This window comes from Montipora capricornis, chromosome 12 (genome assembly GCF_036669925.1).
Source record: "Montipora capricornis isolate CH-2021 chromosome 12, ASM3666992v2, whole genome shotgun sequence".
NCBI lineage: Eukaryota > Metazoa > Cnidaria > Anthozoa > Scleractinia > Acroporidae > Montipora > Montipora capricornis.
In genome coordinates, this window is record NC_090894.1 from 33,884,307 (window position 1) to 33,900,907 (window position 16,601).

The window sequence follows — 16,601 nt, forward strand, 5'->3', positions numbered from 1 at the left end:
TTTTGCATTTGTTTACAAGCTCATTGGGAGTGATAATGTTTTTGTCTGACATAACAGGATGTCTTCTGTGCATGAGTTTGCCCCCAGGAGCAACAGTTCGATGGGTGTCATTTCTTTCTTTACCCGACTTGCGTTATTGTTGCCACGTTTGAACTGCACCTATCCAGTAGTTTCAAGCATACTCTTTGATTACATTGAAACGTTTTGCTGCGTCAACATGTTTTGAGCAGAAACCTAAAGATATCTGGAGCAAATATTCTGAAAAGCAAAAAGCAAGTTTTCACTATCTGGAAAGCTCGTTAAAATAACGCAAAAGAACGCAAACTTCCATCATGGCAGCCATTTGAAGAAATGAATGTCTCCAGCAGGTTCAATTTTGTATCAAGAAGACAATCAATTAAAACCATGCTATTCATATCCCTTCAAATGTTTTCATTACAAACAGAGGCGTCCGTTCATGCTAATTTTTCTCAATCTTTTGAGTACATGACCAGTTAAGCTGAGATTCACTGTTTTTGGATAGATGTCGCAAAATCATTGTCCTCTTAAACCCACGACGTTTGTGTCTTACAGTTTGTTATGAATTTGTTTTCAGCTATGGTCAGATGACCTTTGCAGAGTAAACAAAACATTAATTTAATTTAAAATGCGACAGGACTCATCATACAACTGAAAAAAAAGGCCAGATATCTTAAGATTTAATACGACTTTCAGTAAGTGGGGACAGGGGACTTCACTTAACTGGACATAGCTCTTGGTCTTTTACGTTTCAATTTTTGAAAGCCTGTTATTTGGTTACATCTGAAGCTGTGACGTCAAAATCGTATGGTACCTCTTATCTTTAGGTTGAAGCATTACCAGCTGAAGAGTTGAGCGGAACACTGATGGGTATAGCCGGCGGAGAGAAAAACCCATTAGGTGATCTTCTCCAATCAGGTGATGTTGGCAAAGCAGCTCAGATGGCGTATGCGGTGTTATCATTGGTTGATACGAGTGAGGGTCAGATCGGAGCAGGCGACAAGAAATCGGTGATTACACAATTAATCCTGATGGACCTTGAGCAAGATCGGAAAACGTTAACGTCTTGTATGCGTATGGCACGTTGTATATAGAAATGGCTTAATTATTCAAGCTGATTCTGGTAAAAGAGCGTTATTTGAAAAGCACAGGAAGTGCTGTCAACGTAATCCGATTTTCTTAAGGTCCATTGTAATCAGCAACTGATGCACCTAAAATGAATTCAGGCTAACATTCAACAGGGCTGCTTTGAAAATTTGTTAGGAAAAAAAAAGGATTGAAAAGGGGAAATATTGAACTGAAAAAACTGCACAGCCACCGTTTGTCATGTGACATCAACAAGAGGCACCCAGCACTTTTCCCGGCGGCACCTTCACGGACACGCACGAACAGTTTCATAGAATTTTGGAACATGTTGTACATGCTTTGACTCGCAGATTGATGCATTTAGGAAAGATTTACGCTCAAAGTATAAGGTCACCAAGGCCAAGGCTCGTGACGTAAGTACTGACAATGGCCAACTCTATCATCACGCATGCGTTCAGTAGATTTATTTCACACATACGTTTACGTTAATTTAGTTATAAAAGGATGTCTCGTAATGGGTCGACCTCACTGCCTGACTTACAGTCGCCATCTACATCACGAGTGACCACATAGCCGTTAAAAAAACAAGAATACTTGATTATTGTTAGGTACTCCCGTATTTCTTGGTCTAGATCTGCATTTTTTCATCTCACTGCGTATTTGCGTCCCCTATCTTTGCTTTTGGCTGATCACACTAACTAGTGCTGAGGAAACGAATGGCTCTCTTTAAGTCTTTGTATTTACATTGCATCGACAAGAACTACATAGGCCACAAAGAAAACAGAAACAAAAAGGTATTGAATTATACGTCTTGCGTGTAGTATGGCTTATGATTCAAATGGCTGATTATTAACCGGTTCAAGGAACAATCCTGTTTCAATGCTCTTCCAAAATTGGGGTTCCCAATCGTTAAAACTGAATATCGTAGTAAGGAAAGGAAAAGGATTAGTACCAGAAATTTCCAACTACCAGGAACGTTTTCCAAAGTAGTGTTCCCAATATTATTATTCGTAAGGATGATTTCGTAAGTGCTATTAAGCTAACTGGCTTTCTTTCTAGTTGAAAGACTCCATCATTAACCAGATGGCCAATGTAAAAGTGTCAAGCCTTGAGCAAGTCAGTCAGATGGCATTGGTTGTCGCCTTAGCAACTGACCAGGGAGACGAAATATCTCAAAATTCACAGGTACAAATCCTAAGCAAATAAAGCGATCTTATCGGTTGGACATGGCGCGGTTGGACAGGTACTTGGCCCGTTCAGTAAGCGAGTAAGTAGGTCGGGACTGATGTGAGTGAGCGCTTAAGTGAATGTGTTAGTGAGTGAGAGAGGGAGTGTTTCAGTCTGTGAATGAAAAAGCGACTGAGTGAGTTCACGAGTGAGTGAGTTAGCGAGTGAGTGAGTGAGTGAATGAGTGAGTAAGTAAGAGAAGTGGAGGTTGGTATACAATCTTGTTGTGAATGACTCCTCCCTTTAGGAAGCCTTGTACTTGTCAATTTTTATTTCTCAGTTCTGCATTTACTTTCTTTCTTACCTAAGGAAAACGCGGTTAATCTATTGGAAGGCACAGCTGATTTTGTTTCAGCTCAAATGAGTTCCGGCAATGCGGATCCAGAGGTTTTACAAGGTGTGGGTAACAGTCTCCTCCACGGTATCTCTAACGTCATGTCCGTAGCTTCATATGGTGCTCAAGTTGACGACAAAGAGGAAGAATCAGACAGTGATGATACAGACCAGGAAACAGAAGAAAAACTCGACAAGGGAAAAGTAATTTTAAGCACGGATTATTTTGACCGTTAGGGCTGTTTTGGTATGCGTTCGATTGGCTTTATAATGGGATACGGTTGTAAAGATTTAGTTCTAAATTAATCCGTGGTGTGATTTTGATGTTTCCGGTACACAAAATAGGTTTTAGTGCCAAAATCTATGGAAATCTGTTTATTCTCTCCCCCCCCCCCCCCCCCAACGGCCCCCTGCGGCCTAATTGACTTTAGCAGAATAGAAGTTTGTCATTGTCTAACTCTAAGACAACCTTCGCCACCTAAGAGTAAACTACAGCCTTTACTGCCTGTAAAATTGTCATCCAGTACCTTGAGCCTTTCTCTCTTGATTGATACAGTCTGTTGCTTATGCACTTTAAGTATTAACAAACATTTCGGAAAACGGGTTTTAAAGGGTCTCCTACTGAACAGCATCAAGGAAAAGCGCCAGAATTTTGTTCACAACGTTGTTCTTTTCGTGTTGTATCTATATTTACACCGTATGGATAGGCATACGAATTTGGGTTTATCGTTTCTTACCCTTATTGTCTTAATACTTCAAGAGTAAACAAATGGCTCAAAAGACCCTGCATTTAATGGACAAACTGGGATCAAGTCTTCTCGGAACGAAAACTGTAGGCGAAGAGCCGAGCGTTTTTAAAACCAAGTCTCTCGCTATGATGTTGGATAGACAGGTGCCATCCAAGATTGGCGGCAAAAAACTGGGTGATGGAGAGAGAGATGGAGGAGTTGCATTGCCTTCAGCAGACACGCTTTTTGGAGACAACGCTGGTAGTCTTCCTTCGGTTGATTCACAGGTAAAAAGCCAACCACAGCTAAAATAATCCAGTCCGTATACATACGTAGCCTCCCACGCAGACACTCTTAGGGCTTCGTCATGCCTTCCTCCCCACGAGGGTCTACTGAATCGAGCCTGAATTTACGTAGCCGGACCAATCACAACGGACGTTTAGATTCTGGAAGTGCACTTTAGACCCTGAGAAATTTTGCATACGGTCACTGCAAGAAGATGGGCTTCGTGTGTTGAGCATAAAATCGCTGACTTAAATTCTTATCAAAGAGAAGCTGGAGCGTAGAAATTCGTGCTTTGGCTTGGATGTTTGCGGCTCTTCACACAGAATCAGTTCGGTAGAATTCGTATGGTTCAGATATTTTGCTCGTTTCAAACCTATTTGTGCCGTTCGCTTGGGATTGATATCATATTTTAGTACATTTCTTTTCCCGGTATCCCAGGTATGAAGTACATGAAGTGAATTGAGGTTTGCTATATTTTTCAAATCGAAGAAACACTGAGCACGAACGATCGGTTCGCAACACAAGAACATGAAATCAATATTTATAAACGATCATCGCCAAAAGCAGCCTGAAAATTCAAGCTTAAACGTAATGGTTCTTTTAAGCTTTGTTTTCGCAACTGTCCTAGTCGCGTTCAAATTGTGCTTGAATGTAACGTTATAATGGTTCTCGTGCAGTTCAAATCATGAAAGCCGACAAATCAGGGGCACTCAACGTCAATTTTCGGAAAATATCTGTTCGGAAGACGATTTTAGATCTAGAATTTTCGGAACATTTGTTGTAAAATGTCTTGCTTGCCTGCAGCTCCTAGGATTTTTGAACATCTGAAAAATGGTATAATTGCCCATTTTTAACGGATTTTTACCTTAAAAAGGTCACCTAGTTTTTTCGGGAGCCTTTTTTCTGGCTGAAAATCTCGAAAAAGTAAGTAATAATCTTCGGATCACTGGACTTTCAGCTAGGAAATCAGAACAGATGAAAAATTTTTAGGGGTTAAAAATATGCCTATATCTACCGCTATGTTTAAGTGGTTTTGAACTATATTCTCGTTGAACGGGGTAGTTTCTAAAGAAACTGTGGTCCTGCGTCGGTGGGGAAGTAGTTTACAAAAATTTGGTTCTATCAACGGAGTTGATAATGTAAATTGGCCTCCGTACAGAGATTCTAAAAGCTGACGTTTCGAGCGTTGGCCCTTCGTCAGAGCGAATCGAGGAATTATGGGTTACGTGTAGTTATGTAGGCCGCTATTGGTGGTAACATGGCAACGTGAAAAATAGGAATATATTAGTTAAATGAAAAGCGTTCGTTAATACCGTGAGGATTAAGGGTGCCGATTTGAAAGATGAATTTTTGTTCCAGATTCTTGCGGCTTTCCGTCGTACCTAGATGTAGGGAAAGGCCGCAGATAGCCATGTGTTTTCTGGAGTGGTTAGGGAGATTAAAATGACGAGCGACTGGCTTAGATGCATCCTTGTCATTCTTCTCAACATCGCGAAGGTGTTCGCGGAATCGGTCACCTAGTCGTCTTCCTGTCTCACCAATGTATAATTTATTGCATAACGTACAGGTTATGCAATAAATGACATTTGCGGAGGTACATGTGAAACGATCGGTGATCTTAACAGATCGCTTAGGTCCCGATATCTTGCTAGTGTTAACAATGAAAAGACAAGTTTTGCATCGTGAGCGCGCGCATTTGAAAGTGCCGGGTTGCTCGTTGGTTTTGAGCGCGCTTCTAACTAAAAAGTTGCCTACGTTTTTGTCGCGTTTGAACGAAATAAGTGGAGGTTGCGAAAAGATTCTACCAGTCTCGGGATCATTTTGGAGTAATTATGATGCTTTTGACTGCGTGATTATGAGGATGGAAAGTGAGGGTGGATGGAATTCTGTCATTCTTATCTTTTTGTGACGTTTGTAGTAATGACTGTCGATCAAATTGTTGGGCGCGATGATGGCCCGCTTTGACCACAGAGACAGGATAGCCACGTTTTTCGAAGAACTGGCACATCTCCTCTGATTTGCTGGAAAAATCGGAGTCATCACTACATAGACGTCGAAGTCTAAGAAATTGAGAATAAGGAATGGAGTTCTTGACATGTGATGGATGTGATGATGAATGCAAGAAATAACTGTGAGAATCTGTAGGTTTGTAGTGCACACTGGTACATAGCACGTTGCCACTAATAGAGACTTTGATATCTAGAAAAGCCAATGAAGTTTCCGAAATTTCCCAGGTATATTTAAGAGCCGGATGAAAAGAATTGACGGAGGTTATAAAATGATCGAGTTCTTCTCTGCTGGATGAAATAGCGCCGATACAATTGTCGATGTAGCGGCAGTAGAGTTCAGATTTGGGGCCGTTGTACTGATTAAAAAATTGGTGTTCAACATATCCTACAAAAAGATTGGCACAGCTAGGTCCCATTCTTGTGCCTATCGCTACACCATTAATTTGTTTGTAATAGTTGCCGGCGAATGAAAAACAATTAAGCGTTAAAACTAGTTCGGCAAGGCGGAGGAGCGTTTCCGAGCTTGGTTCTTTGACAGTGCGTTGATCGAGAAAGTGTTTAAGTGCTTGAAGACCTTCGCTATTGGGAATGACTGTGTACAGAGATGTAATGTCCACGGTGAAAATAAGTTTGTCTTGGCCGGAGAAATTGAAATCGCGGATAATTTTTAGTGCGTGTGTACTGTCTTTAATGTATGATGGCAAAGATTTGACGATCGGCGTCATAATTCTGTCTAAGTAGCTAGAAATGAGTTCGGTGGGGCAACTACAGGCAGAAACGATAGGGCGACCTGGGTTGTTAGGTTTGTGAATTTTAGGCAAGAAGTAAATGCACGAAGTTCTAGGGGTGTTGATGATGAGATTAGTGGCAGTGTCCGGTAATTCTTGATTAACTATGAGATTCTGAATGGTGTCTTTGAGTTTTTGATTTTTGGAAGTGAGATCTCCATCGTAACACTAAATTTCAATCGTAACACTAAATTTTCCAACCTTTCTTCGAAAGAGTGGGCGGCGCTTAAAAATCTTAGTAAACGCAGTGACATAGTTGTCAAATCGGCCGACAAAGGCGGCGCGGTAGTTGTTTGGCGGTCCAACCTTTGCCAAAAAGAAGCTTTGCGGCAACTTTCGGATACCTCGCACTAAAAATTATCCGCGATTTCAATTTCTCCGGCCAAGACAAACTTATTTTCACCATGGACATTACATCTCTGTACACAGTCATTCCCAATAGCGAAGGTCTTCAAGCACTTAAACACTTTTTCGATCAACGCACTGTCAAAGAACCAAGCTCGGAAACGCTCCTCCGCCTTGCCGAACTAGTTTTAACGCTTAATTGTTTTTCATTCGCCGGCAACTATTACAAACAAATTAATGGTGTAGCGATGGGCACAAGAATGGGACCTAGCTATGCCAATCTTTTTGTAGGATATGTTGAACACCAATTTTTTAATCAGTACAACGGCCCCAAACCTGAACTCTACGGCCGCTACATCGACGATTGTATCGGCGCTATTTCATCCAGCAGAGAAGAACTCGATCATTTTATAACCTCCGTCAATTCTTTTCATCCGGCTCTTAAATATACCTGGGAAATTTCGGAAACTTCATTGGCTTTTCTAGATATCAAAGTCTCTATTAGTGGCAACGTGCTATGTACCAGTGTGCACTACAAACCTACAGATTCTCACAGTTATTTCTTGTATTCATCATCACATCCATCACATGTCAAGAACTCCATTCCTTATTCTCAATTTTTTAGACTTCGACGTCTATGTAGTGATGACTCCGATTTTTCCAGCAAATCAGAGGAGATGTGCCAGTTCTTCGAAAAACGTGGCTATCCTGTCTCTGTGGTCAAAGCGGGCCATCATCGCGCCCAACAATTTGATCGACAGTCATTACTACAAACGTCACAAAAAGATAAGAATGACAGAATTCCATCCACCCTCACTTTCCATCCTCATAATCACGCAGTCAAAAGCATCATAATTACTCCAAAATGATCCCGAGACTGGTAGAATCTTTTCGCAACCTCCACTTATTTCATTCAAACGCGACAAAAACGTAGGCAACTTTTTAGTTAGAAGCGCGCTCAAAACTAACGAGCAACCCGGCACTTTTAAATGCGCGCGCTCACGATGCAAAACTTGTCTTTTCATTGTTAACACTAGCAAGATATCGGGACCTAGGCGATCTGTTAAGATCACCGATCGTTTCACATGTACCTCCGCAAATGTCTTTTATTGCATAACCTGTACGTTGTGCAATAAATTATACATTGGCGAGACAGGTAGACGACTAGGTGACCGATTCCGCGAACACCTTCGCGATGTTGAGAAGAATGACAAAGATGCATCTAAGCCAGTCGCTCGTCATTTTAATCTCCCTAACCACTACGAAAAACACATGGCTATCTGCGGCCTTTCCCTACATCTAGTTACGACGGAAAGCCGCAAGAATCTAGAACAAAAATTCATCTTCCAAATCGGCACCCTTAATCCTCACAGTATTAACGAACGCTTTTCATTTAACTAATATATTCCTATTTTTCACGTTGCCATGTTACCACCAATAGCGTAGCTCCTACCCTACTATAAAAACTACACGTAACCCATAATTCCTCGATTCGCTCTGACGAAGGGCTAACGCTCGAAACGTCAGCTTTTAGAATCTCTGTACGGTGGCCAATTTACATCAACTCCGTTGATAAAACCAAATTTTTATATTCTCGTTGGCTGCCCCTGACAATTTCTTGCTGTTCTAGGTTTTTGTTCTCTTTTTTGGCCTTGACCTTGCACAAAACATAACAGTTGTTTACTCCGTACTAAGGAACTAGCCAATAGAAACGTTGGTTACGTAATTCATGCATAGTGTATGAGCGCAAAACAAAAGATTGTGCACGTTCATGGACTTTCCAAATCTAAATCTTGGCATCTTTGCCTGCTCTATTGATGTTTGCCGAGCTTCAAAGCCAGTCCCCTCTATTAACTATGTTCAAATACACTTGCAATACCTTCATATTTTTATGCGTATTTATATATTTCCACGGCTCTTTCAATTATAGATGAAACGACACTATATCCTTGCTTAACACTCGCATTTTGACTCGCGAGAGTGCAAATGGGTAACCCAATGAGGAAACTAAATTTATGTTCTTGAGGAATATTTTGAAAGAGCTTCGTTCCTTTCATGATTTATCCAGAGAAAACAATGATACATTGACGCTCCCAGGGGAGCTATCTACACAGCGCCGATTGGTCGTTATGTAACCCGCACGTGATTTCCGGATGAAAGTTATCTAAGGCCCTGTTTTCAAGCACGTAGGGTAACCCTACTACTAGGGTTACCCTAGCAGGAGGGTTAAAGATAGCCCGGGTTTTCCAGCAAAATTTCACTGGTAGGGTTACCCTACCATCCGGGACAACTTTGCGTGCTTGGTAACCGCCAGCATCGCAAACACAATGAAAATCGCTAAAAAGTTGTCCCGGGTAGGCCTAACGACACTATATCCTTGCTTAACACTCGCATTTTGACTCGCGAGAGTGCAAATGGGTAACCCAATGAGGAAACTAAATTTATGTTCTTGAGGAATATTTTGAAAGAGCTTCGTTCCTTTCATGATTTATCCAGAGAAAACAATGATACATTGACGCTCCCAGGGGAGCTATCTACACAGCGCCGATTGGTCGTTATGTAACCCGCACGTGATTTCCGGATGAAAGTTATCTAAGGCCCTGTTTTCAAGCACGTAGGGTAACCCTACTACTAGGGTTACCCTAGCAGGAGGGTTAAAGATAGCCCGGGTTTTCCAGCAAAATTTCACTGGTAGGGTTACCCTACCATCCGGGACAACTTTGCGTGCTTGGTAACCGCCAGCATCGCAAACACAATGAAAATCGCTAAAAAGTTGTCCCGGGTAGGCCAGTTGTCTCTAGCAGGGCGTTCAAAAGGCAGCTAGGGTTACCCTAGAACTAGGATAACCCTAGCACTCAGATAGGGTTACCCTAGCGCCAGGGTAACCCTAGCTGCCTTGTAAACACGTCGATTAAAAAAAGAAGAAATGTATAAGTGCAGGGTAACCGTCTTGCTAGGGTAACCCTTGCACTAGGGTTACCCTACCTGCTTGTAAACAGGGCCTAAGAAAGGGAAAAGAATGTGTGGCTCGTTTCAGCAGACACTTGTGGGGGAGGAACGCGTGACGAAGCCATAAGTGTGTCTGCGTGGGAGGCTATCACATACGGGGCAAAATTAGTGAATTTCGATGGCACTTTTGGTAATCAAGAGGGTATGATTACTTGCTCCTGATTGGCTTACAGTTGCTAAGCCAAATCAATTTAATCGAGGTTACAAGAGAATCATTAACAAAATGCGTTTTAAGCGCCATTTCTGTTGACAGCAACGATTTATTAGAAATTAGAATTTAACCGAACGAAAGGGTGTTTGCTGTAATTTTAAAGACTAAAGTGTTTATTGAACTGCATGATTGGTTAGCTAACTTGATTGTCATTTGACGCGGCATTGAACTGGCTGGCTATAAATGGAATTGTGCAATTAAGGATTTAATTTCACATATATTGTCAAATATTTCCAAATTGAACTTGTCGCTTCGTGAAAATCCATTTAAGAATCGTTTTTAGTATTTCCCTGTAACTTTTAGCTTTTTGTGTCATAACTCCACCGGTTTCACGTCCGAGTTTAATAATCTGCTTATAGATGGTGGCATTTAAAGACAATCCTTACACATGGGACGCAAGCTCCAAAGGCATTAAGTCTTCAGTTATAGACTTTTCTCTTAAAGCTGCAAATGGAAGCTCACTTGAAGTTTCTGGACTATCAAAACCAGTGGAATTGTTTATACCTCAGAAAGAAGAAAGCGGAGAGAAAGAAAATACTTCGATGCCTGTATTTTTTGTGAAGCCAAACGACGGATCAAACAACATGAGGTGGCAATTTCTCTTGTTTTACGTATCAGTTGTTTGCTTATGCTTTACTAAATTAAACGCTTTTTTTGTACAGGGGCCATTTCGGAGCTTCCTTTTATTTCTTTGGTATTTAACTTTGTGCAACTTTTACTACGCAGGTAACGCGACTGTAATATGTCACGCATTCAAGCATTAGTTAAGGTCTTATGGCGCAAAAAGGCAAACGCAAAGAGATGGACGAGGGGAGTGGGTATGTGGTCGGGAGTGGGGGAGGGTGGGTAATCACTCCTTGGAAGCAAGGCAAGCTTTTTTTAGCGCCCGCAAAAACTCGTGCCTCTGGTTCAGATAGCACCATTTTGAAAATGGCTGCAAATTGTGCAGGTTCTGCTTCACAGATCTAAAATACATATATAAAAAAGGAAAACAGCAGGTACCCGCGTAGCATTGAGTTCGTGGTAGAAGTTTTTCGAAGAATAGAGACTAGCTGTGCACTCTGGGCAAATAGTCTCAGCTCTTAAAAGGACGTCGATTAATTGTTCAAGTCGAAAAGGAACATAACCACTTTCGAAACCATTTTCTTCCTGGCGTAATAATTCAGTAAGAATTCTCCTTAAATATTGAGCCAAGACATTGTGAGTGGAAGAAGAAGATATCGACCGGTCGAACACCATCTCTCAAGAAAGATACATTGTTTCAACGAAGGCTCTTGGTTCGACTTTGGCGCATACCCTGGTCCTTCGACCGCTGATTATGTCACGTTGTGATTATTTGCGTGATACCTTTTCGCATTATGCCTATTTGCGTTACACCTTTTCGCGTTATGCCTATTTGCGTCATCCCTTTTTGCGTCATGCCTATTCGCACTATACCTTTTTGCGGTATGCCCTTTCGCATTATGTCTTTTTGCGTTATGTCTATTTGCGTTATACCTTTTCGCGTTATACCCATTTATGTTATGGCCTTTCGCGTTATGCCTATTTGCGTGATGACTTCTACCAGTGTACCTTTCTGTATTTTGATACCTGAAACGGGTGTTCGCCCTTCAGCTTCGGATCGATGCATTCACGATTTGGAATAACAATATTTTGTCATAGATATACCTCTATAACAAACAGTTAACACAAATTGACCAGTTACAGTGAAACTACAGGTAAACTTCGGAAAATGGCGAAAGATTACCAGAAAGATAAATATGTAATTTAACTTGAAGTTTTTTGTTGTAAAAACTGTTATTATTAATGTTACTAAATTTGCAAATGCAAACAACGAAGCCCTATTAGGGGCTTATCAGCTCTGCGCTGAGCACCATAGTTAAGAAAATATGATAACTCATCGATGCGACAAATTTTGGTTTTATAGCCATGACATCATCGACCGTCCGTACGTACGTACGTCCGTACATCCATCCCCTCATGTATGCCAATGTGACCAGTATCATGCTAGTTTACAACATACATCTTTGATGTAGGACATCCATATTTTGATCAATTGACAGCTGTTAAAACAAGGTATCCGCTGACCAGTATCACGTGACCATACCGCGGGCTCAAGCTTAGAGGTCACTGAGGTCAGCTGTTTTTTGAAGTTGACCGCTGATCAGGTACTGGTTTTTGATTGGATTGCAGGCTCAACCCAGGTTAACTCACCTAAACATAAGCGAGGCTTTATTTTTCGCGCGCTTTCTGTGGCTCGACGCGGCTACACGGCCATACTGAGTCAACTATAGTTCTTACACAGTCAACTCTTTTCGTGTTCAAGTGGAAAAAGGTTTGGAAAATGTTTTCTTTCCTCATTTTTTTCTGATTTCAATGCAGTTTGACATGTCATGATAGCTGTAGTTCAAACTGGCGGCTACGCAGTTATTCAAGTCACGCATCCTAGGGATATAAACTTAAAGCTGTGTTTATTTTTCATTTGCTTAGAGCTGCTTTTTTCTCTGTATGGCAATTTTTGACATATTTTTAGAAGCTCTGATAAGGTTATACGATGCCTGGAGGATCAATGACTAGAACAGAAACGAAAGGAGAGCGAAAGAGAACCACAACGACAAAAGAGAATACCAGCAATAGCTCATACTTGGTGGAAGAAGTTACTCCACAAATTCTTTCCTTGGGCACTATTTTTACGGATAGCTTATTTAAAGTGGATGCGTATTTAAAAAAAAAAACTGGTTTTATCGGTTTTTCCTTTGTTCAGGAATGAAAATCGAATTTTTATTGTCAACTGGAATTAAATAACAATTATCTGTACTCTTTTGGACATAAAGAAAAAGTTGATTTGTTTGTTTGTTTTGCTCTAAAATGCGAGCGAACAAGTGCTTTTTTAATCAGTTTACTTAACTGGTTTTGTTTTGCCTCGACGGTGACAATAAAATTTTGCCCTTATCTTATAAATACGCAATGGCAATGAGTTCTCGTAAAATTAGGGGAAAAAATCACTAGCTTGTGTTTTCAGAAGTTTGTTCAAGGCGGATCTTGTTTGAAGTTCGTCCTTGGTTGCATTGCCGTATTTGCCGATTCTTGTTCCAAGCCAAGCTGGCGTGTTTTAATGAAATAAATCAAAATGTGAATGATCTCGTTTTCAGAGATAAAGTGGAATAAAGTTCATCAGTAAAACTCTTTTTTTGACCTTAAACTGACAAAGTTTATTTTATCATGGTTGCTAATTTTAGCGTGATTCCAATTCGCTGGGTATTGACAGTTGACTCTGAAATGGCTTTTTTCCTTTTCCATTCACTCGCTGAGGGTGTGCTTGTTTTCTTTTAAAAATCACGCTGGTCAACAACAATTCATTGCCAAACTGGTGAATCCCAAAGTAAATTTCACTCGAAAAACGATATCGCACTCATTGTTTTGTGATTCACGCGATATCGGTTTTTTTGTGGAAAATTTACCATGGAATTCACTAGCTAGGCAATGAATTTTTCAACAGAAGAAAGGAAAGAAAATGATTGAATGATTAAAGCAGCAACCGGACTTTATTCAAATCCAGCAATTTTACCACAGTTCAACGACTTATCATCCTGTATTTCTGGCGAAGTCCAGTTCCGTAATGCTGGTTTAGTTCCTTGAAAACTGTTTATATCTGCCGTGGCGAAGACAAAAAGACACCTGTTCCTTGAAAAATGTTTAAATCTTCCGTGGTGAAGACAAAAAGACACTTGTTCCTTGAAAACTGTTTAAATTCTACGTAGTGAAGTCAAAAGACTTGTTCCTTGGAAACGGGTTAAATCTGCCGTGGTGAAAACAAGAAGACAACATTTGTACTCAATTTCTTTCAATGCTCAAAAATCTAATGAAAATCCCGATAAAACACCTAAGAATATAACTTTACGAAAAAAATTGTCAATTAAAAAGCGTAAACGTGTTGCCATTGTGGGTCGCTTCCTTCCTGTGTGGTTTTTTTCCAGACTCGACGCGAATTAAGCCACTATCAGTTCCTCGGTTGTCAACGGTTATTTTGTATATAATTTGCGTCCAAAAAAAAAAACAGTGTCAGTTGTTCCCGTAAAATCTGGTCCTTAAATGATCCGCGCGACATTTTAATTTTGTTTTTATTCAATTAAACAAATTTATTTTAGCATTACAAACATTACTTACAGTACAATATTCATTTCGCATACATTACTAACTCTACTTACAATACGGCGCTTACGCCATTTAGAATACTAACACTTACTTACCGTTTTATACTTACAATACTTGCGGAACAATACAAACACTTATTGGAATACAGTATATATTGACATTACAACAAGCATCACCTTCATTGTCATGCGTATGAGCAAGAAGCTTTGTATGAAAACCCATTTTTTTGAGAAAATTTATCTTGGTCACCTGATTGAGTTCCAATATATTTCTCTAATGATAATGTACTATGAACTAAAGATACAAATTCGCAAAAGTGAATCCCGGGGGCGAAAACCTTTTTCCGGCGCTGTTTTGGAAAACGGTCACAATTTTCCCTAGATCCTTCCCTGCGAAAGCTGAAGTTCTAAATCACTACGTTATAGATCCATAAAGCAAACTGGAGCACAGGTATGGGAGAACCGCAAGCGAACCTAAGAAGTAGAACTTTTAATGGAGATCGTATACAAGAAGTACTCAATTTTAACAAGCGGAACTTAGCACTACAAACCTAGGCTACGCGACACACTTAAACGGCTAAAGTCGGCCTCTTTAACATCGTAAGCTGCATCAGTTTTCCATCGGCTGTGCAATTTCAATTATCTCTTGGAAACAACTTTGGAATCGTCGTTTTTCACGACAGAAGTTATCCCACGCGATCGTAGACCATGCAGGCCATAGACCTTCCGATCGCATCCCAAGACGCCGAGAGCTTCCTTAAAACACCTCCCGGCATCTCGAATAAGAAAGTTTCGAAGAACGCATCATATATTCCGACTTGGTCTTGCTTAAAGGACTGAACAACGGAAGATCGCTTGTTGGGTTCAACTTCGCTTCGCGCATATATCTAAGCAAAATAGAAACTGGACAATATTTGGAAAGGGTTCTTTTGCAATGTACCCAAAATTTACAGAGATTTTACGATGCCCTGCTTCTGTTAATTTACGGAGGTTTTGTAGGATAAAATAACCGTAGAAAATCTTTGTAAATGTCAAATTTGCAAATAGATTTTGAAATCAGAGATTTTGCCAAGTCTGTAAATTTTTAAGTTTTTCTTCTTAATTATTGCAGCAGTTAAAATTTATAATAATTTCATGGACATTCAAGAAATGAACATATCACTAGCACTAGAAACAGCACTAGAAACAGCTGGCCTACCGAAACTTCATGAGAGGAGAGAAAAGATTTCAACCGATCTGTTCGACGAGATAGACTCCACTCATAGACTCCACAGCCTCCTCCCCCAAAGGAAGAGCTGTAAATACGCACTGAGACGCAAAAGAGATTTCACCCTCCCCAAATGCAAAACCGAGCGTTTGAAGAACAGTTTTATTTTTAGCCATGTCTATAATACGTAGATAATTTTTCTTCTTTCTTAAAGACAAAGTTGTATATATTCCGTAATTCAGCCTATGGCTGCAAGGTATTTATAATAAAAGTATCTATCTATCTATCTATCTATCTATCTATCTATCTATCTATCTATCTATCTATCTATCTATCTATCTATCTATCTATCTATCTAACTGTAAAAATGTCTGGAAAAAAGATTCTACAGACATTTTGTATTCCATATGTAAAAGTAGGTGACATTTGAAATCTTATAAAGTCTGTAAACTTGGAATTTACAAACATTTCATGAACTCTGTAAATGGTCCAGATTTTCCAGTGAGAGCTGGAATAATTAAAGAGTCACTACAAAAGATGGAAAGAGATAACTGTCAGCAACAGAGTTCGGCTTGCATTAGGCAAGAATTCTCCTTATCTCAACAAGATACTGTTTGGCGGTTGAATCAACTCTGGATTTTACTTATATCTTGACAAAAGCACACCTATCGACCATAACCGGGAGCCAGCTTCCAAGACTTGGCAGCGGAGACAATCTAGTAGAAACAGAAAAAATCTCGACCTCTTCTGTTTTTTTGTCTTTTTGTGACACTGCATCAATCAACATTGGAACCTCCTGTTCCTCTGTATTCATCTGTCAAGCTCTGGGCTCCCCCTCCTACCCTATTTCTTCTTTTCTCCCTCCGTGTTCCTTTTTGTCTTTATTCTTTTTTTAAAAATCTTTTCTTTTTTTCTAGGTCGTTTCATTATTTTCCATCCTTTCTTTGCCTTTCCTTATCACCTCCTATGCTTCTCTTTACGTTTATCCTCTTCTTCTATTACTTACCCTTTTTTAAACTCAATACGTTCAAGTTTTTTTCCCTCAAAAGGAGCCAGTCTCAATAACATTGTTAGGGCACCGTATCCATGAATGACTTCCTCTCTCAACTTTCATGGCTAACTCACGACCTGCTTTCATTCATGGTTTATTCTGTTAATTGTTCTTTTTTCTGTTTTATTTTTTTCTCTTACATATACATAA

At 40.1% G+C, this 16,601-nt stretch overlaps 1 protein-coding gene across 2 annotated transcripts in view; it reads left to right on the forward strand.

Annotated features, from left to right (window-relative positions):
- The window catches only part of LOC138027009 (polycystin-1-like protein 2), a 57,166-nt gene that overhangs the window by 26,014 nt on the left and 14,551 nt on the right, over positions 1–16,601 (forward strand). Inside the window, exons 11-16 of one of the 2 annotated variants that reach the window (XM_068874491.1) lie at positions 846–1,028; positions 1,455–1,517; positions 2,164–2,289; positions 2,641–2,868; positions 3,425–3,679; positions 10,399–10,628. In XM_068874491.1, the coding sequence (XP_068730592.1) occupies positions 846–1,028; positions 1,455–1,517; positions 2,164–2,289; positions 2,641–2,868; positions 3,425–3,679; positions 10,399–10,628 (1,085 nt within the window). The remainder of the gene's footprint in view (positions 1–845; positions 1,029–1,454; positions 1,518–2,163; positions 2,290–2,640; positions 2,869–3,424; positions 3,680–10,398; positions 10,629–16,601) is intronic. The other variant, XM_068874492.1, reaches the window with a different exon arrangement.